The sequence below is a fragment of the Ranitomeya variabilis genome, chromosome 5 (genome assembly GCF_051348905.1).
Source record: "Ranitomeya variabilis isolate aRanVar5 chromosome 5, aRanVar5.hap1, whole genome shotgun sequence".
In the NCBI taxonomy this organism is placed as follows: Eukaryota; Metazoa; Chordata; class Amphibia; order Anura; family Dendrobatidae; genus Ranitomeya; species Ranitomeya variabilis.
Genome location: NC_135236.1, coordinates 624,735,237 through 624,761,227, shown reverse-complemented (window position 1 = coordinate 624,761,227; position 25,991 = coordinate 624,735,237). Strand labels below are relative to the sequence as shown.

At 45.9% G+C, this 25,991-nt stretch overlaps 1 protein-coding gene across 4 annotated transcripts; it reads left to right on the top strand.

Annotated features, from left to right (window-relative positions):
* Positions 1 to 296: 296 nt before the first annotated feature.
* On the top strand, positions 297 to 17,542 carry PTTG1 (PTTG1 regulator of sister chromatid separation, securin). 4 transcript variants are annotated; one of them, XM_077266117.1, is made up of 7 exons: positions 362 to 388; positions 1,746 to 1,879; positions 2,835 to 2,934; positions 4,507 to 4,670; positions 5,111 to 5,186; positions 15,777 to 15,935; positions 17,385 to 17,542. In XM_077266117.1, the coding sequence occupies exons 3-7, from the start codon at positions 2,847 to 2,849 to the stop codon at positions 17,456 to 17,458; spliced, it is 561 nt and encodes a 186-aa protein (XP_077122232.1). In that variant the 5' UTR covers positions 362 to 388; positions 1,746 to 1,879; positions 2,835 to 2,846; the 3' UTR covers positions 17,459 to 17,542. The 4 variants fall into 4 exon arrangements, with proteins under 4 accessions (XP_077122231.1, XP_077122230.1, XP_077122232.1 ...); XM_077266116.1 differs by lacking the exons at positions 362 to 388; positions 1,746 to 1,879 and adding an exon at positions 297 to 353; XM_077266115.1 differs by lacking the exon at positions 1,746 to 1,879 and having other exon boundaries at positions 340 to 388.
* Positions 17,543 to 25,991: the final 8,449 nt, after the last annotated feature.

Here is a 25,991-nt window from a genome sequence, read left to right as displayed (position 1 = left end):
TTCCGGCCTTTGCTAGAATGGAAGCCTATGGGCGCCGGATCCTTCAAATGACAGAATGCGGCGACGGATTCTGTTTTTTTAAACTGAGCATGCTCCAATTTTTTTTTTTGGATCCAATTAAACCATAGGAAACACAGCAGGGATAAAGTCCCATAACGTCTCCCGCTATAACGCAGCAGCCAGCGCCTCCTTACACACAGTGACCACCAGGGGCGCCATTGCAGGTAAGTGCGTCACTTGTCTCCAGCCAATAAGAACGAGCCGTCCATTAGCCAATCAGATTACAAAGGCGCGGGACAGCGACCAATGAGGACGCGCCGTGCGGTTTAAAAGCTGGTGCTGGCGCTCGTCAGGTCAGTCGCGTCGCGTTTTTATGTTGGCGGTTTCGGTAGGTGAGGGAACGGGAAAGGTTTGGGGGGGATGGGCGGCCTTCCCGTGTTAATAGTCGGTGCCCGCTCAGCTCTCCGGTGGAGCAGTCAGGATGTCTTATTACCTGTTGTAAACACGTTACCGTCTTCCTTTGCTGTTACGCTGCTGGTGGGGGGCGGTTTGAGCTTGTGTTATGGGGTACTATTGTCGCCATTAAATGGCAGGCGTTGGCTTGTCGGCTGCTATGAAACTACAACTCCCAGCATGTCCGCCTATGATATAATGTCCGTGTCTTGCTGCCAGGAGCTGTAACGTTGCAATGTTAGTTGTAGTTTGGTTTGCTCTAGTCTGCGCTGCTGCTAGACACCGCTAGGGGGAGCCTTGTACATAGGATTTCATACATGTTCTGTAGGCGCCATCTAGTGGTAGATTGTGATATAGCACGGGGCTAAATGACGAGCTGCTCTTCTCCCGGTTTTTCTAGGGTTAGATGGAAACCTGACTCTCCTCATGTCCCTATTTCTACAGTCAGTGCTAGGCCAGATGAATCACATACTGTTAAATACATGAAGACCAGTGTTGTTCATGCTGGCCTTGAAGAAGGGGTGTCCTGGTGCATGAGGCACAAGCCTCTTCATGATCAGTGCACCATGCCATAAATCCTACTCCAGCCCCTGCTGTAGTAAGACTTGTAGTGAATGGCGCTGCTTGTCCTGCACTTGATGCCATGCCTGTGCCACCTCTGCACATCCTGTTGGAGCTGGCAGAAACTGACCTGACTGCAGAGTTGCAAAATGTTGGCTCAGTTGAGCTTAAACTTTGTCATTTGTCAAAGCTTTTGTCAGAACTCTGGCATGAAGGCTCTGTTGCACCAGGCCCCTCCAGTCTAGATCCGTGGCTTCTAGCTCATAAAGCCCTGCTTGGTGACTTCACCCTTATAGGGAAACAGCGGCATAATGCAGGTGCAGAGACCCTGATTCCGCTGCTGCCACTTACTGGTTTGCTTGGTACATTCTTGCTTAAACTGTTATATCTGCAGCAGTTCTCTGAATACTGAGTATAACCCCGGCCCCACCACTGGCAGCTTCCAGACTATGCAGTGTACACAAAGCTGCCATCGGTGGCTGGACTACGTGACAGCAGGTTTACTAGTCATCTAGAGAATCTCCTGCTGGTAAAACAGTGACTTTATAAACTACAGGAAGTGACACCTGACAGGAATCAGGGTCTCTGTACACTATGCTGCTCTCAGATTAGGTAACAAAAGCCTGGTGAGAGATTGTCTACTTATTGCAGTAATGTGGGGTCCTTGCCGCTAGAGGTCAACCCACTGAGGAGTCAGGTGATTAGACCCCATAATCTATCCTGTATTCCAGTGCAGTGGGCTGGTGGCATCTGGCAGGATTTCCCCCTTCGGCAGTGGCTTGGTGCGTATCCACCCAACAATCGCTTGGGCTGATTAATACTGGTGTTGTGCATGTCTTAATGAAGACACAAATCTCAAGGCAAGGTATGGTATACATATAAATAAATCAGGGAAAAAAGGGGAATTTCTTAACAATCACCACTTGTCTACCAAATGGACAACTTGGAAAATGCAATCATGAAAAAACCAAAATGCTGTTCAATGATTTGGTAAATAGTAATATTTATTAAAGGATATGCAACAACGTGGGGTAGAGGGGGAACAAAATAACAAAGAAAGGGCACTGTACCGGGGATGACAAAATTGATTACAAAATAGTGACACATGAGAATTATATGAAATGCTCGATCAAGGGCAAATTCATATAGCCAAAATAATCATATATATCAATACCACAACTGAAAGAAAAATGGTGGAATAGTAGTATAATAGGTATATTCATATGTAGAAGTAGACAACTAAAGTGCTAGTGCAGATGGCCTGGGCAGATGCTTCATAATCAGAGGTAGACAAAAATGTGTGCTGCAGACTCATTAAGTCCCAAATATGGCTGCATGGTAATTACCTGTTACAAATGTGGAAGATGTCCCCTGGATGCATTTTGGCCCCTGACGAAGGCAGATGCTGAAACGCGCGTCGAGGCAGGGGACGTCTTTCACATTAGTATCAGGTAATTACCATGCGGCCATATTTGGGACTTATTATGAGTCTGCAACATTTTTGTCTACCGCTGTTTGATGGGTGACCACTGCTGCAGTGTAAGACATGCCTGCTATGGATCTGTCAGGTTCTCTTTATTGGGTAGATTGCCAAAGTTGTAGGTGAAGGCCTTTATCTGTAGGAGGATCGGCAGTATAAGAGCTGGCACCTGCTCACAAGGCATGGCTTCCTCTCCTGAGCTCATGCTATAGACCAGGACCGGCTCTGTAAGGGGCTCCTCTAGCTGATGGCTGATTGTACAGGGGGTGCTAAGGAGCACACTAACTTGTTGCTATCTTGTACCATGAAACATGGCTCATTCTCCTATCTTTGCCTGCAGAATCTGACTATAATGGCAACCGTGATCTACATCGACCAGGAGAACAGTGATGTTAATGCTGCGCTGTCGTCCAAAGACCGTGCACAACAATTAGGTGCCGGTAAGTGGGTCTCTAAAGGGAACAGCCAATCTGGCTCCAATTCAGCAAGGTGTAGAAGACATTTCCAGCTTAAGACTTTCTAAGTCAAAACTTTTATTCAACTTAATGTTCAAAAGCTTTGACTCCTAAACACTTTCACACCTGTCTCGGCCAACTCTGCCAAGTGGGTGGAGCATGGACAGGACATGGTAAAGCCAGCTGGAAGTCTCAACTTTCCATGAACTTGACACATTAGCTGCTCGTTATCACTAGGGGGCGCCTCACCAGAAGTTATAGGAGTGCACCTCCTAATGAACTTCGACTTCTGCACTCCCATCAGAGATGTTCTCTAAATATATTGCAACCATCATAATATATAGCGTTGTGCACTTACAAGTGACATCTCATGACTAAAAATTGATGTGGCTCAATGTAGAAACAGGTATTCTGTGGTCACTGCATGAGTCATCACTGCAAAAGTCCCTGGCTGGGTCAGGAGTTGAAGAGGGGGAAATGATAAATGCAGGGACAAGTGACTTCCTGTATCTACGTAGAGCAGAGAAGAATTATCTGGGTAGAAAGACAAAATGAGCAATAGTAAGTACACTGCACTGTATAATCTGATGACTAATATATGAAGAGTAAACTTTGATAGGAGAGATTATTTAAGGCTGTGTTGTTGAGTTGGGGCCTCCTTATCAGCTGAACCCGGCCGGCCTGCTCCCATTACTGCCAGGGTTCTACCTCTATAACTTGCCTGATGCAGATGTAAACCTGTACTGTCTCCTAGATTAGTCGGAGTTCTGAGACCACCCCTGATCTCTACACTATAGGGTCTTTATTCCACTACCCCTCTTATTTGGATGCCACAAAGTCAACAAAAGGCTTCAATTTTCCTAGAAGTGGTAGAATTTAACCCCTTTCTAACTATGTACTTTAATTCTTCCAAAATTAACTCAATTTTTTTTTTTTTTTTTTTTTAAATCTTGATTGGACTTTCACAGAAGTAACTACCATGTTTTGAAATGGTGCAAGAGTGACTTTAAGTTTCTTCACCCCCCCCCCCCCCCTTAGTCCCCTTGGGACTTGAACACAGAATCCTCTGACTTGTGTTATGTGCAGTATATGGCCGGCATTCACAGGAGGACTGACAGGCACTGAGATCTTCAGCAGACCCTCTTCCCGGCATATATGGCAGACCACCAGTGCATTTCAGGGACACACAGATGGGCACATGGGACACTCCTGCTCTGTCTTCGCTGTTAATGCCGCCGTCCATCTCTGACAAGCTGACATCTGGCTAATAGAAGCAGATGATGGGTGAATATCACAGCTATCTGCCAAGCAAGAAGCCAGGGATTTGGCATGATGGAACTGTAAATAGTGTTGGTAAGGGGTTACAGTGGCACTCCATGTTTTTGGGGCCACTTGGTCCTTTCTGCACTCAGTTTGGGCATGAGGGTTGGCTGCTTCGATTACTAGAACACTTGACATCCAGGGAGACATGACTCTGTTCCTTGTGTATTGGAAGACGTTTGCCTGTACCTCTGATGTTGTCAGAATGGTCCTCAAACTATCTGTCTTTGCCTACAGGAAAGTCGCTTGTCAAAAGCCACCAGGGCAAAGTGCACGGCTCTGCATCAAGAGGGAAAATCGCAAGAAAAGCTCTAGGAAATGTCAACAAGCAAGTAATGAAGCAGAAGAATGCTCAGCCTCTGAAGGGAGACCAACAAGTGCCTGCGCCATCTGTGAAACAGGTATGTGTGAGTGCAGCACTGAACTCTGATGGTGCCCATTTTTCTGTATAATGCACATAGTCCTACAGTGCCATGGGAGGCGTCAGCAGTAAGGTCATGGCAGGTTTTACTATCAGAAGTCCCATTGTTGGCTCTAAAAATGCTAATTGGCTAATCTAGCAATCTCTCCTGGTGGCCATAACAATTGTTGATGGAGATTGGACAGGATGAGTTCCAATACTCGCTCCTTGTTCTCTAGGCACAAATTGGGGGCATCGGATTCTCCCCCTCTCCATAGAACAAGTGCTCCTCTGTTTGTTGGGAGAGATGGCTGCTAGCCCAACACACTGTAGAAGGTGTATGGCCACGAGGCTTGGGTGATGCATTTTCAGATTTTGTATCAAGACTAACTGCAAATTCTGGCTCCATAAGTTTGTGATCTGGTTTCTGTTCCCAACTAGGTGTCTGGCAGTTGTGTTAAGACAGATGCGCAGCAGTACCCCGAGATCGAGAAGTTTCATCCCTACAATCCTGAAGGTAACTCTTCTACAACTTGCTGTACCTATTGCCTTTAAATTTAAAGGCAAGGTGTTATCAATTGTTTTTTTTTCAATAATTGAAGAAAAATGTAAAGAACTTGTGTTAATTAAAAAAAAAAATATTGTTTAATGATTTTAACCCCTTCAAGTCACGGCCCTTTTTCGTTTTTGCGTTTTCATTTTTCACTTCCCTCCTTCCCAGAGCCATAACTTTTTTTTATTTTTCCGTCAATTTGGCCATGTGAGGGCTTTTTTGCGGGACGAGTTGTACTTTTGAACAACACCATTGGTTTTACCATGTCTTTTACTAGAAAACGGGAAAAAAATTCCAAGTGCGGTGAAATTGCAAAAAAAGTGCAATCCCACACTTGTTTTTTGTTTGGCTTTTTTGCTAGGTTCACTAAATGCTAAAACTGACCTGCCATTGTGATTCTCTAGGTCATTAGGAGTTCATAGACACCTAATGTCTAGGTAATTTTTTATCCAAGTGGTGGGAAAAAAAAAAATAAAAAAAAAATTCAAAACTTAGCATAAAGTACCATTTTCCAATACCCGAAGCGTCTCCATTTTTCGTGATCTGGGGTCGGGTGAGGGCTTATTTTTTGCATGCCGAGCTGACGTTTTTAATATCACTTTTGTGCAGATACGTTATTTTGATCGCCCGTTATTGCATTTTAATGCAATGTTGCAGCAACCAAAAAAACATTAATTCTGGCGTTTCTAATTTTTCTCGCTACGCTGTTTAGCGATCAGGTTAAAGGGAACCTGTCACCACGTTTTTGGAAGATGGGATAAAAATAGCGTTAAATAGGGGCAGAGGTGGGCGTTACATTAGTGTGTGTGTTATGCGTTTATTACCCACCTAAGTTGCCGAAATAACTTTGCAAAGTCTCCGTTTTCGCCTGTCAATCAGGCTGGTCAGGTCGCATGGGCGTTGTCTTCCCCCAGATTTGGCGTAGTTTTCCGTTGGTGGCGTAGTGGTGTGCGCATGCCCAAAGTCCGGAATCCTCTTCCAGGGGATTTAAAATAGCGCGGTGTTCGTTATTGCATTGGTGATCGGTGGGCGCGGCCATCTTCCTTTGGCCGCGCGTGCGCAGAAGCGGCGCTCTGCTGGCCGCGGCTTCAGGAAAATGGCCGCCGCGATATCCATCTGCGCACGCGCGGCATCCCGCGGCCATTTTCCTGAAGCCGCGGCCAGCAGAGCGCCGCTTCTGCGCACGCGCGGCCAAAGGAAGATGGCCGCGCCCACCGATCACCAATGCAATAACGAACACCGCGCTATTTTAAATCCCCTGGAAGAGGATTCCGGACTTTGGGCATGCGCACACCACTACGCCACCAACGGAAAACTACGCCAAATCTGGGTGAAGACACCACGCCCATGTGACCTGACCAGCCTGATTGACAGGCGAAAACGGAGACTTTGCAAAGTTATTTCGGCAACTTAGGTGGGTAATAAACGCATAACACACACACTAATGTAACGCCCACCTCTGCCCCTATTTAACGCTATTTTTATCCCATCTTCCAAAAACGTGGTGACAGGTTCCCTTTAATGCTTTTTTTTTTTTTTTTATTGATCGGGCGATTCTGAACACGGCGATACCAAATACGTGTAGGTTTGTTTTTTTTTTTTGTTTTTTTTTTTATTTAGGATGGGGCGAAAGGGGGTGATTTAAACTTTTATATTTTTCATATTAAACTTTTTTTTTTTTTTTTTTTTACTTGTGCCATGCTTCAATAGCCTCCATGGGAGGCTAGAAGCTAGCACAACTGGATTGGCTCAGCTATATAGCAGCAATCATCAGATCGCTATGTAGCTGAAATGCAGGTGTGCTGTGAGCGCTGACCACAGGGGGGCGCTCACAGCAAGCCTGCATCAGTAACCATAGAGGTCTCAAGGACCTCTATGGTTACTGTCCTGACACATCGCCGACCCCCGATCATGTGACAGGGGTCAGCGATGCGCTCATTTCCGCCCGGCTGTAAGCGGTAGTTAAATGCCGCTGTCAGCGTTTGACAGCGGCATTTAACAGGTTAATATCGGCAGGTGAATAGCGATTTCACCCGCCGCTATTGCGCGCACATGTCAGCTGTACAAAACAGCTGACATGTCGCGACACTGATGTGGGCTCACTGCCAGAGCCCCCATCAAAGGGGGAGACACGGCATGCGCAGTAATAGTACGGCACATGTCGTGAAAGGGTTAGTTTTGGTAGTTCTGCTCTTAAACACTAGGGGGAGCAGCTGCTGAAATTTGCAATGACAACTTAATGTAGAAGTAGATCACATTACGACTGGAGTTAATGTTGTTGGGGTGTGCGCCTGTTCATCCTTTTTGCAAACCCCCAGGAAGTGAAGTTTAGGATCACTGTGCAGAGCCATTTTGTTGGACTGCAAAGTAATATTGGGAAGTGATGTTGCTGAGGATGGCTGGCAGTGCTGATTCTGTTAGTGCTGCTGGCTGTATCATAAGGCGGGGTTGGAGGTATGGCATGGAGTATCACATTCTGGGATCAGATACAGGGCTAATTGTAGCCACATGATGAGACTACTTCTTGCATACTGTGTATCTAACCCCCCCCCCCCCCCCATCAATCTGTCAACTATTACTGCTCCCATAGAAGTGGACAGAGCAGGGGTCATGTCTTACACCTCTGCTCCCATGGCCATGTGACCCTGTTTCTCTGTCCCCCATGACGGCACCACGGAGAGAGGGGATCCGCCCACCAAGGACAGGAAACCTACAGATAAAAAGGCGGTACCTCTCTCCCGCATCAGTTTGGTTTCCTGTCCTTGACGGGACCTGCAGCAGATCTTACCTCAGATCGTCGTTGGATTCCGGGGCCAGTCAGACCGGTTCAGGCAGCGGGGGTTCCCTGCCTCGGCTAGGCTGGGCCACCCGATGCGCCACCGCTGGGATCAGTAGGTCTCTAGGGTGAGCGGGGGGCTGCAGCAGCAGCGCTGCGGCTCCTAGAGGAATCCTCACTAGTGAGGGTTCCACATGGCACACAACCGCGAAAGCCACGGTGAGGGGTCCCTCCATAAGGTGGTGCACGGCGCGACAATGCGCGCGTGAACAGCGCTCCAGGAAGCATCAGCGGCATGGTGCCGCACTTCCGGGTTGGTATCGCGCATGCGCGGGTGCCGCAATGCCTGCTGGTTGGAGCAGGGCATTCTGGGCGGCGCAGAGCTTGCTGGGACGGCGCGGTGCATGCTGGGATTCGCGCATGCGCAAATCCAGCGGCGAGGAGCGCGCGAAACCGGCGCACTAACTATTTAAATGAGTACTATCTTCCTGGCTAGTTGCTCTATTGGAGTACAGCCAGCGTTCCTCAGCCATGAGTGACCCTGAATTCCAGGACTCACCAGCGCAGCAAACGCAGGCACCGCAGCAGCAAAAACGCCGGCAGCAGGGGCAAGTTACCTCTCAGGTCCAACGGCGTACAACTGGAGCACGGTCTGGATCTCAGCACAGCAAAAATTCTAGTGCTGCATCCGGATCGAAGGAGCATCATACTGTCGATACGGACCATCCACAACCGGTACTGAGGGTACACAGGTGGTGAGTGATCTCCGTGAATGCTCCGGCTAATAGAGCCTACCTTTCTTTTGTTGTTTTAGGGAAGGAAGAGCGCAGGGAAGTCCAAACATAGGATTTGCGCCCTTTGTAAAGAAGATTTACCTGCCTCCTGGGAAAAAAGATTATGTAAATCTTGTATAGAAGAGACTCTATGTGAAGGGCTTCCAGGGTTCGCCACAGAGCTAAAAACATTAATTAAAGGTATCTTCCACCTGAGTTTTAAGTCTCTCCAGGGGGGGAAAAAACGTAAAAAAAATTAAACAAGGCATCCCTATATCTGACTCTAGTCCCTCAGATAGTGGGGAGATTAGTTCAAATTCCTCCGATTCTTCTTCATCGTCCTCTTCATCATCCTCTTCTCAGAAAGGTCGTAGTTGTTTCCCATTAGAAGAAACAGACTCCCTAATTAAAGCAGTCAGAAGTACCATGGGCCTCGCTGATTCCCACACCAAAAAATCTGTCCAAGACATAATGTTCGGTGGACTGGAGCAGAAAAAAAGAAGGGTGTTTCCCCTTAATGACAAAATACAAGCCTTAATAAATAAAGAGTGGAAAAAACCTTTAAGAAAGGCCCTACTTACACCCAAAAGGAAATACCCTTTTGAAGACCCTGCATGCTCCTTTTGGGAAAAAGCACCTAAATTAGACGTCGCAATCGCTAAAGCGTCAAAAAAGTTTGCCCTACCTTTTGATGACATTTTGGAGAAAGCAGGGGACAAAAAGAAGTCCTTTCCCGTCCTACAATATCCATCTTATAAACGTCCTTTTCGGAGTAAAAAATTCTTCCGTAGAAAGCCACCTAGATCGCAGGACAGATGGGAAGACAAAAAGAACAAGAGCAAAGGGTTTATCTTCAACAAAAGCCCCACCGATCCCAAAAAACCATCACAATGAACTTTTGCCCCAGGTGGGAGGAAGGTTGTCCCTCTTTCTCTCAGCCTGGGAAAAGATAACCAGCAGTGCCTGGATCCTGGATTTGGTACAGTCGGGACTAAAATTCAAATTTCTTACGTTCCCTCAGCCGTCCTTCCTGATAACATCCCAGAGAGCTTCTCCACAGGAGCGGATAGCTCTGGAACAGGAACTCACAATACTACTAGGCAAAGGGGTTCTTCTGGAAGTTCCCCTCCGAGAAAGAGGGAGAGGGTTCTACTCCCCGATTTTTCTCAGGAAAAAGCCAGACGGCTCTTTCAGGACGATTATCAATTTAAAAAATTTAAACAAACACCTGATTGTGGAACCCTTCAAAATGGAGACAATAAAGACAGCAATCAAAATGTTGTTTCCGTATTGTTTCATGGTAGTGCTCGACTTAAAGGACGCATACTACCACGTCCCCATTCACAAAGACTTCCAAAAATTCCTCAGGGTGGCAATCGAAATAGGAGGGATGGTAAAGCATTACCAGTTTACAGCCCTACCATTTGGTCTCGCAATAGCCCCAAGGGTATTTACCAAATTGATAGCGGAAGTCATGGCAGACCTGAGGAAACAAAACACCCTAATCGTCCCATACCTGGACGATTTGCTGATAATAGGCAATTCTCCCCAACATTGCAAAAATCAGCTACAGTTAGTTATGGACTCTTTGGGAAACTTGGGGTGGCTCCTGAATCTGAAGAAGTCCAAACTAATACCGAGTCAGATTCAGGAGTACCTGGGGATCACATTGGATTCCATCTCCCAGGAATGTCGCCTACCCCAAGAAAAGATCCAAAAGATGGTGGGGTTAGTGTCCAGGGCAAGAGATCTCCCCTCTATATCACTACGAGAGGCAATGTCTCTCCTCGGGTCCATGACAGCTTGCATCTCTGCCGTCCAATGGGCCCAGGCACATACAAGGCAGCTGCAATGGCAGACATTGGCGGAAGAAATTTTCCTGAAGGGAAATTTAGAAGGTCGGTTCACCTTCTCATTAAAAACAATTCTCTCGCTAGATTGGTGGACAAAAAACAGCAACTTAGCCCGCGGTCTACCGTGGGTCATTCCAGTGTCAAAAGTGGTAACCACAGACGCAAGTCCCTTCGGGTGGGGGGCTCACCTACACAATCTAGTGGTTCAGGGGACATGGTCAGACGACATAAAAGAGGCATCCTCCAACATGAGGGAGTTACTGGCAGTAAAATTCGCCCTTACAAAATTCCAAAAACCCCTTCACTCACATCATGTAAGACTGTTTTCAGACAACAGAGTGGTAGTAGCCTATATAAACCATCAGGGGGGAACACACTCTCAACCACTGGAAGTCACACACTCAATCTTACAGATGGCCGAGGAAAATTTAGCATCTTTGACGGCACTTCACATAAAAGGGGTGGACAATGTCAAAGCAGACTACCTAAGTCGGGTCTGCCTAAAACAGGGGGAATGGGAACTAAACCAGTCCATATTCAATCGGATAACGGAGATGTGGGGGGTTCCGACAATAGATCTCTTCGCAAACAATCTAAATCGGAAGGTGACCCCCTTTTGTTCCATAAACCCAGCAGGGAACCCGGTGGCGCTGGATGCTTTCATGATTCCTTGGAAGCACAAACTAGCATATGCGTTTCCCCCTACCACACTGATACCAGCGGTTCTCAGGAAAATAAGGGAGGACAGCGCACGGGTGATATTGATTGCCCCTTACTGGCCGAAGAGAACTTGGTTTTCCTGGGCCAGAAGGATGTCCATAACAGACCCTTGGATACTCCCAGACCTGCCCAATCTCCTGTTCCAGGGTCCAGTATCACACCCGCAGGTAGCGAGGTTACACATGACAGCCTGGAATTTGAGAGGGGGTTACTGATAGAGAAAGGTTTTTCCCAAGGTCTAGTGTCAACCCTCTTAAAAAGTAGGAAATTAACAACCACTAGACAGTACGGTAAAATCTGGAAGAAATTCCTCTCTTCCTCAGGGGCAAAAATCTCCGAAGGAATCCCTCTCAAATTAGTGTTAGAATTTCTGCAAAATGGGCTGGAAAAAGGCCTAGCTACTAACACTCTGAAGGTTCATATTGCTGCATTGGGGGCACTATTTAATTACAATCTAGCAAAGAATCGTTGGGTATCCAGATTCGTTAAAGCGGCAGAAAGATCTAGGCCTCTACCCTCACGTAGAGCCCCACAGTGGGACTTAAATCTAGTTCTCACGGCCCTCACCAAGGCACCCTTTGAGCCCTTAAAAGAACTCCCCTTAAAGATTCTATCCTTTAAGACTTCCCTTTTGGTAGCCCTCACTTCAGCCCGAAGAATTAGCGATATACAGGCCTTGTCAGCAGGGCCACCCTTCACGCTAATATTGGAGGACAGGGTAGTGCTAAAAACTGACCCAGCATACTTACCAAAAGTGGCCTCCCGGTTCCATAGGTCCCAAGAGATCTCTCTTCCCTCCTTCTGTCCTAACCCTAAAAACGAGGGGGAAAAATCACTACACACTTTGGATGTTAGAAGGTGTCTCATCCATTACCTGGAGGCTACTAGGGAGTGTAGAGAGGAAGGGTCTCTCTTTGTGTGTTTTCAGGGCCCTCGGAAAGGCAAGAAGGCCTCCAAGGGTACGTTGGCAAGATGGATCAAAGATGCCATCAACCTTGCCTATACCTCAAGTGGGATGCCAGCTCCAGAGGAAGTTAAAGCCCATTCAACTAGGGCGATGGCGGCTTCCTGGGCAGAAAGAGCCGGAGCAACAATAGACCAGATATGTAGAGCTGCTACTTGGTCTTCACCCTCAACTTTCTTTAGACACTATCGGTTGGACTTAAATTCGTCTTCAGACCCCACCTTTGGTAGAAGGGTTCTGGAAGCGGTAGTCCCTCCCTAATGTAGACAGTCTCTGCAATTCTCTCCGTGGTGCCGTCATGGGGGACAGAGAAAATAGTAGTTACTCACCGATAACGGTGTTTCTCTGAGCCCATGACGGCACCCGTACATTCCCTCCCTCACGCGTGGGTGTGCACACATTTAAAATGTTTAGTTATGTATATAATCTATAAGCACGCGGTATCTTTATTTAAGGTTTAGTAATGTAGTAACATTTTTGATCATTAACCTGATGTTCCCGTTATACTCTGCAAACAAACTGATGCGGGAGAGAGGTACCGCCTTTTTATCTGTAGGTTTTCTGTCCTTGGTGGGCGGATCCCCTCTCTCCGTGGTGCCGTCATGGGCTCAGAGAAACACCGTTATCGGTGAGTAACTACTATTTTTGTCCACTTTGAAGTGTGCCCCCCACAAAATATATATATATATATATATATATATATATATATATATATATATATATTTTCTATTTATTTTTTTTTTCCTCATAACTTTTGCCCCCCTGAGCTCCTAGATTCCTCATGGTATAGTGGTTCCATATGGATAGAATATATAGAGATCTTGTAGACACTTTACAAATGCCCCTACATATAAACTTGCACCCTTTAGTGCCTGAGACAGAATCTAATAAAAAGAATCATTGTATGACTTTTACATAACTTACATATTATGGCATGAAATAAGTGTTTCATACAACTAAAAACAGAACTTAATATTTGGTACAGAAACCTTTGTTTGCAATTAAGAGGTCAACATTTCCTGTCGTTCTTGACCAAGTTTGCATACACTGCAGCAGGGATTTTGGCCCACTCCTCCATACAGATCTCTCTAGTTTCGGGACTGTCCCTGGGATTATTGCATTTCATCTCCCTCCAAAGACTTTCTATTGGGTTCAGGTCTGGAGACTGGCTAGGCCACTCAGGACCTTGCAATGCTTCTTATGGAGCCACTCCTTAGTTGCCCTGACTGTCTCGGTCATTGTCATGCTGGAAGACCCAGCCACGACCCATCTTCAATGCTCTTACTGAGGGAAGGAGGTTGTTGGACAAAATATCAAATACATGACCTCATCCATCCTCCCTTCAATATGATGCCATCATCCTATCCCGTCTGCAGAAAAGCACCCCCCCAAAGTATGAAGCTTCCCCATCATGGTTGGGATGGTGCTTTTCCAGTTGTACTAATCTTTCTTCCTACTCCAGACATGACAAGTGGAGTTGATACCAAAAATTTCTATTGGTGTAATCTGACCATGACTGCCTCCTCTGGATCATCCAGATGGTCAGTGGCTAACCTCAAATGGGCCTTGACATGTGCTGGCATGAGCAGGGGGACCTTGTGTGCCCTGCAGGATCAATGACTACATAGTCTATTAACATTAATGTTTGAGACTGTTCCCAGCTCTCTTCAGGTCACTGACAAGGAATGTCCTACCTTGTAGTTGTGGGCTGACTTCTGACCTTTCTCAGAATCATCCTTGCCCCATGAGGTGAGATCTTGCATGGAGCCTCAGATCAAGGAAGATTGAAAGTCATCTTGTTTCTTCTAACTGTGCCAACAGTTGCCTTCTCGACAGGCTTCGTGTCTATTGTCCTGTGTCCCTTCCCAGCCTTGTGCAGGTCTACAATGGTGTGCTTAGACAGCTCTTTGATCTTGGCCATGGTGGAGAGGTTGTAGTGACTGTGGACAAGTGTCTCTTGTACAAGTAATGAGTTAACTTGTGCAGTTAATACAGGTTAGAAGGGCTTAAAGAGTCTGAGACAGAATTCTTTCTGGTTGGTAGGTGATCAAATGCATATTTCATGCAATTTAACTTAAAATAATCATACAATGTGTTTTTTTTTTTTTTTTTCTGAAGGTTTTTAAGTGCACCTACAATAAAAAATTAGACCTCAATTCTTTGTAGGTGGGAAAACTGTCTCTCTTCAGTGATTCCACAGCTGTGCTCTGCATAGGTCAGCGGTGATCACAGCCTGTACAGTTATACTGATGGGCTGCAATCACTGCCTCTCCCTGCAGGCTCCTGTCGTCATGTGCACTGGGAATGGAGCGTGCAGCATACACTGTGGGCTACCCAAAGATGGCGCTGTGACCTGGACACCCCAGGGAGCCTGCCCATGTCATTGCTAGGAGGAGCAGCCTCAATACAAGAGACTCAGTCTGAAGGTGACCGCAGGTTCTTATGCCTAGGGGCTGCCACATTTGAGGTGTGGCTATGTCATGCTCCAACATTTACACCCCTAAATGCAAGTGATAGTTTTTGTTTCAGCCACTGGGGTCTAAGTTTCTTATTGTTAAAAATTGATTCAATAAAATCACAGCACCTTCCCTTAAGTAAAATTGGGCATGATAATCATAATACTTGCACCTAAAGCTGTGTGGAGTTGGTGAATCTGTCACCAGGTCTGTGCTGCCCCATCCGAGCAGCATGATTTGGGGGCAGAGATTCTGATTGATGTCACTTGGTGCAGTTTAGATGAAAAACTGGTTTGTCTGCAGACCAGAAAATTTATAGAATACTGAGCTCTGTATAACTTCAGCTACAACACTGTGCATAGGCAGAAAGCTGTCAATCAGGTGTGGGAACAGGGTTGGACTACATGGTATCAGGTTTACTACTCCCCTAGTGGTGGTCTCCTGCCGATAGGGAGGGTCACTTGTCAAAGCTACAGGCAGGTAAGGGTCTGTCCCCCACATGCTGCTCTCAGATCAGGAGGCAATAAAATTGGTGACGGATTCCCTTTGAAATGCAGTTGTTGGGGCCATCTTGGTTGCACTCCTACTAATGTGTCTATTAGCTGCTGTGACCATCTGCCTAATACAGACACAGATGAGTCTCTGCAATATCGGCAATGATATCAGCTGGGCGCCTACTCGGCCATGAATGAGGGTGCAGACTGTCAGTGTCATGTACAGAGGCTCCTGTGGCCTCTGCATGTGACACCATAAGTGCCAAAGATCCTGAGTGCAGTCTTGTGGTCTTGGCCTCCACCATACAGGTGGGACTCTGCAGCTATGTTGGGGGGTACAGCACCACACATGTGCAGTGAAGGTGGTTGGTTAATTGTTACTGGTACTACATCTAATATCAAGCACCCACATTAAAGCCATACAGTGAGTGGACTTACTGACCTGAGCAGGCAGTTGCTTATGCAAAAATTAATCTATGCTATAGAAATTTTTTTTTCTTTTTTTTTTTTGTGTGCAGATTTTGAAACCTTCGATGTCCCAGAGGAACACAAGCTGAGTCATCTCTCCCTGGCCGGTGTCGGGCTTATAGTTCATGTGAATGATGCTAAAAGGTTTGAGTCTCTGCTAAGTCTGGAGCCAGAACTGATGGAGATCCCTGCCCTTAGCTGGGAGTCAGGTAGGTGTTTCTCTTCTGCCATTTCAGGTATCTACTAAAAGCAGAGACCACACTACACGTCATGGTATGGTCATCCATGTAGGTGGCGGCAGATCTGACAACCTTTATACTGGGCACTGTAATCTGGTGAAAGCCGTAACTGCCACCGGTTAGATGGCCCCAAATCGCCCCGGAATTATGGTGCAATTATTTAAAAAAAACTTGCAACATTAAGTTGTACAAAATTCTGCAACTTCATGTCTTCACACTTGTGTTGCCAATATGGGCAACATGGAGAAGGGGGGGGGGGATGGGGGGAAGAGATGATGAGACAATGGCATCTAATTCATGGTGGCCTGCAGTGTCTTATCCCAAAAAAATTATACTTCAGTCCCAGATCTTCTTGAATCGGGAGCATCCATGTCACCCCTCAACTTGTTTCACCAAGCCCAGAGTGAACACCAGCCTTAAGGAATCAAAGCCAAATTGTTCTGCCATGCAGCATCTCTATCAGCTTTCCCCCAAAAGTTACTGTCATTGCTGCAACCTATAACGAGCAGCAGGAGAAAGTACAGCTGATGGGGTTAATATTTAACCGGAACTTACCCTTTAATGGGAATCTGTCACAAAGTGATGCCCTGACAATTGAGGGCATAGCTAAACAGACACCAGGTGGTGAGCAGAAACCACAAAAGAACAACTTATGTTTATATTTAAAGAATAAAATCAATTGATATGGTGCCTCATGACATAAGGATGCTGGCAAGATATATATTCTTTACAGCAGGGGGTCCACAACCTGTAGCTCAGTGCATCTGCACCAGGTCTAGGGAACAGCCATGAAGAGCAGGTCTCCAGATAGTGGCTTGTGAGGAACGCTGCAAAGAACAGCAGATCTGGGTGTGTGGGGTGGAAAGATTGAGATAAATGACTCCTGGTTAGAAGGGCGCTTAAATATAGAGGAGAGTGATGCAAGAATACCCAATGGGGTACTTCTACTTGGGGTATGTGCACACGCTGCGGAACCGCAGCGTTTCCGCAGCTGCGGGTCCGCAGCAGTTTCCCATGAGTTTACAGTACAGTGTAAACCTATGTGAAATGAAATCCGCAGTGCACATGCTGCGGAAACGCAGCGGTTTATATTCCACAGCATGTCAATTCTTTGTGCAGATTCCGCTGCGGGTTTACACCTGCTCCAATAGAAAACTGCAGGTGAAAACCCGCAGAGGAAACCGCGATAAATCCGCAGGAAAAACCGCAGCGGTGTTGCACTGCGGATTTATCAAATCTACTGCGGAAAATTCCGCAATGGAATCAGCAGCGTGGGCACATGGCCTTATGCTGCCTATAAGGGAGGGGGTGCAGGTTTCTGCCTGCCATTATAAGGTTAATGGCGTCATTGCAGACCATTGAATTGTGTAGTGGGGTGAACAGGTTTCCTACACTAGTAAAGACAACTTTCTATTCCAGATGCTGCTGGCTGTCTTCCATCTTTCCTTGCCACCCTAGAAGAGATCACTGTGGAGATGCCCCCAATTGAGTGAACAGATCTAACAGTGAAACTGGACTTTTATTTATTTGCCTTAACTTTGTTATTGTGATTGTTCTTAATAAATGTTTTTTATGTATTGTTTGTTCCATCTATCAGACTTGATAGCAAAACTGTAAGATGGGAATGTCTATCTCCATGTGTAGGATGGATGTAAGGACATCTAATGTAGAACAATAACTGCACTTACACTGCAAGATGTAAATGAGCATTGCTAAAGGGCTTCTCTGAAATTTACATAAATACACATTTAACCTCTTCACTACCATTTGTATTGGCATCAAAGGTTGAGTCCCTGCCTTTAATGTGGGCTCGCACACCAAGCCCACATCTCTCCCCACACATGATGGCTGACAGTCAGTAATCATGTCCCTGAATAACCACAGGTGGAGCAGTTCTGCCTGCAGCTGTTAAATCCCACTGTAAATCACTAGTGGGATTTAACATGCCAGCAGGAAGTACATTATTCATGTTGCCCACTGGAATTTGCTTGCAGGGCACCAATTGGCTGTCTTGACAGGCAAGGGGACCATCAGCACCCCAGCTATCATTGCAAGCCTGCTGTAAACACTGGCCCATCGCTGATGTACTGCTATGTATAGCACAAGTGGTCAGACAATCACAGCTTCAAGTCTCCTGAGGGGACTATTGAAGAGGACAAAACAAAGGCAGAAACATAGTGGAAGAAACACTGTGGATCGACCATGTGCTGGGCTGCCCACTGTCCTTAGTTCATTCACAGCACGTTGCTCAATACAGCCCCCCACTTTTTGAAGTGGACGCAAGCATGCCAGAGACCGACCACATGGTCTTAGGGTACCGTCTCACAGTGGCACTTTTGTCGCTACGACGGTACGATCCGTGACGTTCCAGCGATATCCATACGATATCGCTGTGTCTGACACGCAGCAGCGATCAGGGACCCTGCTGAGAATCGTACGTCGTAGCAGATCGTTTGGAACTTTCTTTTGTCGCTGGATCTCCCGCTGTCATCGCTGGATCGGTGTGTGTGTGACACCGATCCAGCGATGCGTTTGCTTGTAACCAGGGTAAACATCGGGTTACTAAGCGCAGGGCCACGCTTAGTAACCCGATGTTTACCCTGGTTACCATCGTAAATGTAAAAAAAGACAAACCATACATACTCACATTCCGGTGTCCATCAGGTCCCTAGCCGTCTGCTTCCCGCACTGACTGCTGGCCGGAAAGCAGGGCACAGCGGTGACGTCACCGCTGTGCTCTGCTTTTACTTTACGGCTGGCACTCAGTCAGTGCGGGAAGCAGACAGCGAGGGACCTGACGGACACCGAATGTGAGTATGTACGGTTTGTCGTTTTTTTACTTTTACGATGGTAACCAGGGTTAACATCGGGTTACTAAGCGTGGCCCTGCGCTTAGTAACCCGAATGTTACCCGGGGACTTCGGCATCGTTGGTCGCTGGAGAGCTGTCTGTGTGACAGCTCTCCAGCGACCACACAACTACTTACCAACGATCACGGCCAGGTCGTATCGCTGGTCGTGATCGTTGGTAAATCGTTTTGTGTAACGGTACCCTTACACTATCCTTTTTCCCCTCTGGATAACTGCACTCTGAGATGAACCTAAATCACCTCCCTCATGCCTTCAGCAGATAAGCTCGATGTCTAAGATGTCATAACTCTAACCCCTTCATAGGAGTTAAAAGTTGACCAGCAACTTCTTTCCGACAAAATTTACAAAACTGTATTTTAGGGACCACACTACATTTTGGAGGGGCCTATATGACAGAAAATACTCAAATATGACACAATTCTAAACTGCACACATCAAGGTGCTCAACACCACACTCAAAGTTAATTAACCCTACAGGTGCTTCACAGGAAATTTTGAAATGTGGAAGGGAAAATGAAGTTACAGTATTTATGACTATAAAGCTATGTGCACATGTTGCAGATCCGTTGCCTCTCAGCTTGGAAATGCTACAGATCCGCAATGGAGTACTAAAGCAATGTTAATCAATGACATTCCATGAAGTGTTGTGCACATGATCCAGAAACTTCCGTCCTCATCTGCAGAGTTTTATTTTCTGCAGCATGTCAATTCTTTTCGTGGATCTGCAGCAAAATGCAGGTGTAAAAAGGTTCACAGATTTGCTGCCAAAAACATTGCAGAATTGTCAGAAGGGGGAGAGTGTGTGGGCGGAGAATGTGTCTGTGTACCCATGCACCAAACAGCCCATAATGATTGTACTTGGGCGTCATCTGATGGGACTACTACTCCCATCCAGCTATGTTTGCTGTCACATACAGTGACAGTATGAGCCGATGATGGGAGAATAAATCTCATCATCTGGTGCCTGTGTTCAATTGTAAAAAAAAAAAAATCAAAACCTTTGCATAATTACATACTCACCGAACACCTAATCCCCCAATGCCTGCTTCTCCTGCAAGCAATCAGAAATAAACTAACATATACTCCCTGTCCGCCGTAGTCCATTTAATATCGTGTCCCACATCGATCTCCCATATAGAACAGTCACATCAGGAGATGTGACCACTCCTACACAGCCTCTGGCGATACACTGACAGGAGGTAATCGCTCCCGCAGTGTATGACTGTGCTGCCGTAAGCTCACAGGAGTAGAGATCTCAATCTGCGCATGTGCTGCCTCCGGCGTCCATTTTCCCGGAGGTCACTGCATTACAGCAATGGATGTGTGGGGGGCTCTGGGCTTTCACACACGTTGGGGGGGGGGGGGGGGAAGAAACCAGTTTGGGCGCAGGGCTTGGAAGGGAACGAGCCCCATTTGAGTTTTTGAATGCTAAAATTGCTGGAATAATGAGCGGATGCTGTGTCGCATTTGGAGAGCCCCTGATGTGCCTAAACAGTGGAACCCCTCATGATTGACACCATTTTGAAAGCTAGACCCCCTCAAGGAATGTATTTACATGTGTGGTGAGCATCTTGAACCCCCCTCCCCCCAGGTGCTTCACAGACGTTTATAACGTTGAGCCGTGAAAATAAAAGTATAGCATTTTTCCCGCAAAAAAATGTTTTTGTTAGCCCCAAATTTTGCATGTTCCCAAAGGTAACCGGAGAAATTGCACCTTACAATTTTTTTGTGCAATTTCTTCTGAGTACGCAGATATCCCATATGTTGGGGTAAAATACTGTTTAGGCTCACGGCAGGGCTCAGAAAAGGAGTAACATTTTGGAACGCAGACTTGGATGGAATGGTCTGCAGTGTCATGTCTCGTTTTGAGAGCCCCTGATGTGCCTTAACAATGGAAAACCCCTACAAGTGATACCATTTTTGTAGCTGGGCCCCCTCAATGAATGTATCTAGATGTGTGGCGAGAGCCTTGAACCCCCAGTAGCTTCACAGAAGTTTATAACCTAGAGAAGTGAAAATAAAAAAATTAAATTTTTCCAACCAATTTTATTTCGGCCCCAATTTTTTTTTATTTTCTCAAGGATATCAGGAGAAAATGGACCCCAAAATTTGTTTTTCAATTTCTCCAGAATTATCCGATACCGATGTGGCCAAAAACTACTTTTGAGGCACAGTGCACAACTCAAAAAGGAAGAAGCACCCTATTGGAGTTCCCATTTTGCTGGACTATCTTAAGGGCACCATATCACATTGGCAGAGCCTCTGAGGTGCCGCTACAGCACAACCCCCCCCACAAGAGACCCTATTTTATAAAATAAACCTCTGTGAAATAATCTAGGGGTGGAGTGATCATAATCACACCATTTTATATGATTTGGCAATGAAGAAAAAAAATATTTTTAACAAAATTTAGTTTTAGCCCCAGATTTTACATTTTCACAGCACACAGGAAAATGGGTAAAAAATGACACCAAAATTTGTTCTACAATTTCTGCTGAATGAAGAAATACCCCAAATATGGCTGTGCAATACTGCTCAGCCATTTAGCGAGAGTCGGGAGGGAGCGCTATTGCCAAATAGTGCTCCATCCCTCCCGAGTCTCACCTTATGGCTAAGCAGTACTGCTATTCAGGAGGTATCCTGGAGCGCAGAATTTTCTATATTAGTTTGCAGAATCCCCCCTCAAGTGACCCCATTTTGGAAATTATACCCCTTTGGGAATTTATCTACAGGTGTGAAGACGGTTTTGACTCCATGGGAGTTTTCCAGAAGCAACCAGCAGTGGATGTTGCTGACTGAAAATTGCAAACTGCCATTGTAGTGACCAGTACGCTGTAGTGCCCGTACATTTTGCCCTGCTCATGCACCTGTAAATTAGGCAGGCTCTCATCGCTACAGAAATGGCAAATATGTGGACGCTTACGGTGGTTTAGGCACACTGGGGCTCAGAAGGGAAGGGGCATTTGGATTTTGGAGCACAGAATTTGCTGAATTTCTTTTGGGGAGTGAAGGCCATTTCACTTTTCCAGAATCTTTGTGCTACCGGTAACGTGGAAGCCCCCTATATTTCCATTAACAGATGATAGACCTGAGTGAGGAGTTGCCATTTTTGTGGATTGAGTTGAAGCTTTTATTGGGAACATTTTACATAACAATTTGAATCACATTTATCCTGTGCTCTAGGTGATCATTTACATCGGGTTTTCCCTTTAAATCTTCAGATGAAACCCCGTGAGGCAGGCACTCACTATAATGAGGCAGCAGAGTTACTCTGGACTCCGTCTGGCCTCTGTTCAGCGTTGTCCTAATAAAAAGATGGACACTGCCGGATCACAGGGCAGACAGAGTCCACAGTGCCTTCATCTGCCTCTTTATAGGCAATCTTCTGCCGGGGGTTCCGTCTGAATCATGTATTTCAGAGATTAACATGGAAACCCTGGTGTAAGCATTCAACGTAGGATAGATGTGAGCTGAGCCTTAGGGCTCATTTCCACTGGCGAGGAAAACGGACGAGTGCAATCCGATAAAAAAATCGGATTGCACTCGGACCAATGTTATTCAATAGGTGTCTTTTCATTTGCGATTTTTTTCTCAGCCGAAATCGGACTGAGAAAAATCTGGATCGGCTGAGAAAAAAATCGCAGCATGCTGCATATTGCTGCGATTCTCGGACGAGACTCGCCAATGCAAGTCAATGGGTGCGAGAAAAAAATCGCACAGCACTCGCACCATGCGAGTTCTTTCCGATTTTTACGCACCGGTGTCCTTTGAAAAGCCGGTAATTCAGCGCGGTGTACAGTAAAATCACACTCAGTGAGACACCTATATATGTATATTTAATGCAGCGCAAGATAGCATTAAAGCCGCTAATTCAATTGCCGGCTTTTCATTTCTCCTTCCCAAACCCGACAGGATATGAGGCATGGTTTACATACAGTAAACCATCTCATATCCCCCTTTTTTTGCATATTCCACACTACTAATGTTAGTAGTGTGTATGTGCAAAATTTCGGCGCTTGTAGCTATTAAATTTAAGGGTTAAATCACGGAAAAAATGGCGTGGGCTCCCGCGCAATTTTCTCCGCCAGAGTAGTAAAGCCAGTGACTGAGGGCAGATATTAATAGCCAGGAGAGGGTCCCTGGACGAAGCAACTCCATGCGAAACGCGCGTCGGGTGTGGTGGACGCCTGGCTATTTACTTTGGTTGGTAAATATGTACTGATGTTGTCTTTTCTTATGTGCTGGGTCTAAAATAGCCGTTGTGCATTTTTCATTGTACAAAGTGTACTAGCCTTTCTTTGTATGAGCAGCATATGTGTTCTTTGGTATGCAACACTGCATTACGATCAATTTTGCATAGATTATAGCAACACACTGTGGTATTAGCTATATATTACGCTGCAAAAACTATTTAGGATTATATAATGTCAGTACCCTTATTTACATACAAAGAACCTTTGAGTTAGTATTTAATGTCAGGAATTTAGAGCATTTGCTCATGATTTTGCTGCCAGGTGTCTACCCTTCTCTTTTTGTATCTGTTGTCTCTTACCTGCTGCCCATTGCGGGCTATTTTTATTATATTTGGTGTTTTATGATGTCTAATAAAGAGTCTTTTCTATATTATCAATGTGTGGTGCCTGTTTGTAGGTATATATGTATGTAAACCATGTCTCATATCCTGTCGGGTATGGGAAGGAGAAATGAAAAGCCGGCAATTGAATTAGCGGCTTTAATGCTATCTTGCGCTGCATTAAATATAAATATACATATATAGGTGTCTCACTGACACACACATATATATATATATATATATATATATATATATATATATATATATATATGTGTGTATATATATATATATATATATATATATATATATATATGTGTGTGTGTGTGTGTATATATATATATATATATATATATATATATATGTATATATACCTATTCTATGTGTATATATCTACTCTATTCTAACCTGTCAGTGTGATTTTACTGTACACAGCACTGATTTGCCGGCTTTTCAAAGGACACCGGTGCGTACAAATCGGACAGTCATACGGATGATGTGATTACAAAAAACGGATGATGCGATTAAAAATCGCATTGCACTCGCATTGCACTCGCATGACACTCGCATGACAATCGCATACGTTACATCCGTTTTTTCGGTCCAGATTACGGTCCGTTTTTTCTCTCGCAAGTGGAAAGGGACCCTTAGGGTATGTTTCCACTGTCAGGATGGCCGGCGGCATCGCCGCTCGGCGCTAAGCCCCGCCCCCTTTCTGGGACGCGATCATGACGGATGTGTTAACTGTACACATCCGGGATGATCGCTCTCTCCCATAGCGCCCTGTGATATGCCTTGCGGGGATGCTGCGTCCCCGCAAGGTGTACGGACATGCTGCGATCTGAAAAGACGCGCAGCATGTCCGTAGTCGCAGGGCCGCCGCGTGCGGGTTTCCACGCATAGTGGAGACGGGATTTCATCAAATCCCCTCCACTATGCTGGAACATCTGGACGCTGCTTGTTTGACGCTGCAGCTCTGCGCAGCGTCAAACAAGCTGCGTTTCCTGACCGTGGAAACATACCCTTACTGTGATCTTTGGGAGGCAGAATGAGCCAATCAACAGCAGGTGAAGAATTGGTTTTATTTATTATTTATTTATTTATTTATTATTAACGCCGTTTCTTGTGCGGTATAAGTGACAACTTTATTTTTCGAGTCGGTGTGTTTACAGCAATAATAGATTTATTTCAGGTTTTTATGTTTGCCTCCTGTCACACAGTAAAAGACACTTTTTTGTTTTTGAAAACTAGTTTTTTGCATCACCATATTTTGAGAGCTATAATTTTTCCATCTTTCTGCTGCTTGGTTTTTATGGGCAAGTTGATGTTTTTATTGGTACCATTTTCGGGCTCATTACACTTTTTGATCGCTTTCTATTCTGATTTTTGGGAGGCAGAATAAATAAAAACCAACAATGATGGAATTGTTTTTTTGGGCTTTTTTTTTAAATCCCATTTTGCCTGTGGTAAAATGGATAAGGCAGCTTTATTCTTCGGGTCACTACTATTACAGTGATTTACCACATTTATATTTTTTTAAGTACGCAAAAACTATTTTACAGAAAATAGTCTGAGAGCTATAACGTTTTTATTTTTCGGCTGATGGAGCTGTTTGGCGGCCTGATTTTTGCATTACAAGATGACGGTTTTAGCTATACCATATTTATTTACATTCATCTTTCTGATCTCGTTTTATTCCACTTTTTGTTCGGCGTTATGATGATAAAGCATCGTTTTTTGCCACGTTTGTTTCTTTTTTTATGGTGTTCACTAAAGGGGTTAAAGGGAACCTGTCACCCCGTTTTTTCAAGATGAGATAAAAATACCGTTAAATAGGGGCAGAGCTGTGCTTTACATTAGTGTATTTTTTGTGCCTTTATTCCCCACCTATGCTGCCGAAATACCTTTGTAAAGTCGCCGTTTTGGGCTGTCACTCACGCTGGTCTGGTCATATGGGCGTGGTGACATCGCTGTTTGTCCCCCAGATCTTGCTTATCTGTCCGTTGGTGGCGTAGTGGTCTGCGTATGCCCAACAGGCGAATCCACTGCGCAGCTGAAGGAAAAGAGCGCGATCTGCGCTATTCCCCTGGTGATCGGTGGGGGCGGCCATCTTCCTGTGGCCGCGTGTGCGCAGATGGAGCGCTCTGCTGCCCGGGGCTTCAGGAAAATGGCCGCGGGATGCCGTGCGTGCGCAGATGGAGATCGCGGCGGCCATTTTCCTGAAGCCGTGTTTGCATCTCGGCTTCAGGAAAATGGCCGCCGCGATCTCCATCTGCGCACGCGCGGCATCCCGCGGCCATTTTCCTGAAGCCCCGGGCAGCATAGCGCTCCATCTGCGCACGCGTGGCCACAGGAAGATGGCCGCCCCCACCGATCACCAGGGGAATAGCGCAGATCGCGCTCTTTTTCCTCACCTGTGCAGTGGATTCGGCACTTGGGCATGCGCAAACCACTATGCCACCAACGGAAAAATAAGCAAGATCTGGGGGAAGAAACAGCGATGTCACCACGCCCATCCGACCAGACCAGCCTGATTGACAGGCGAAAACGGCGACTTTGGTAACGTATTTCGGCAGCATAGGTGGG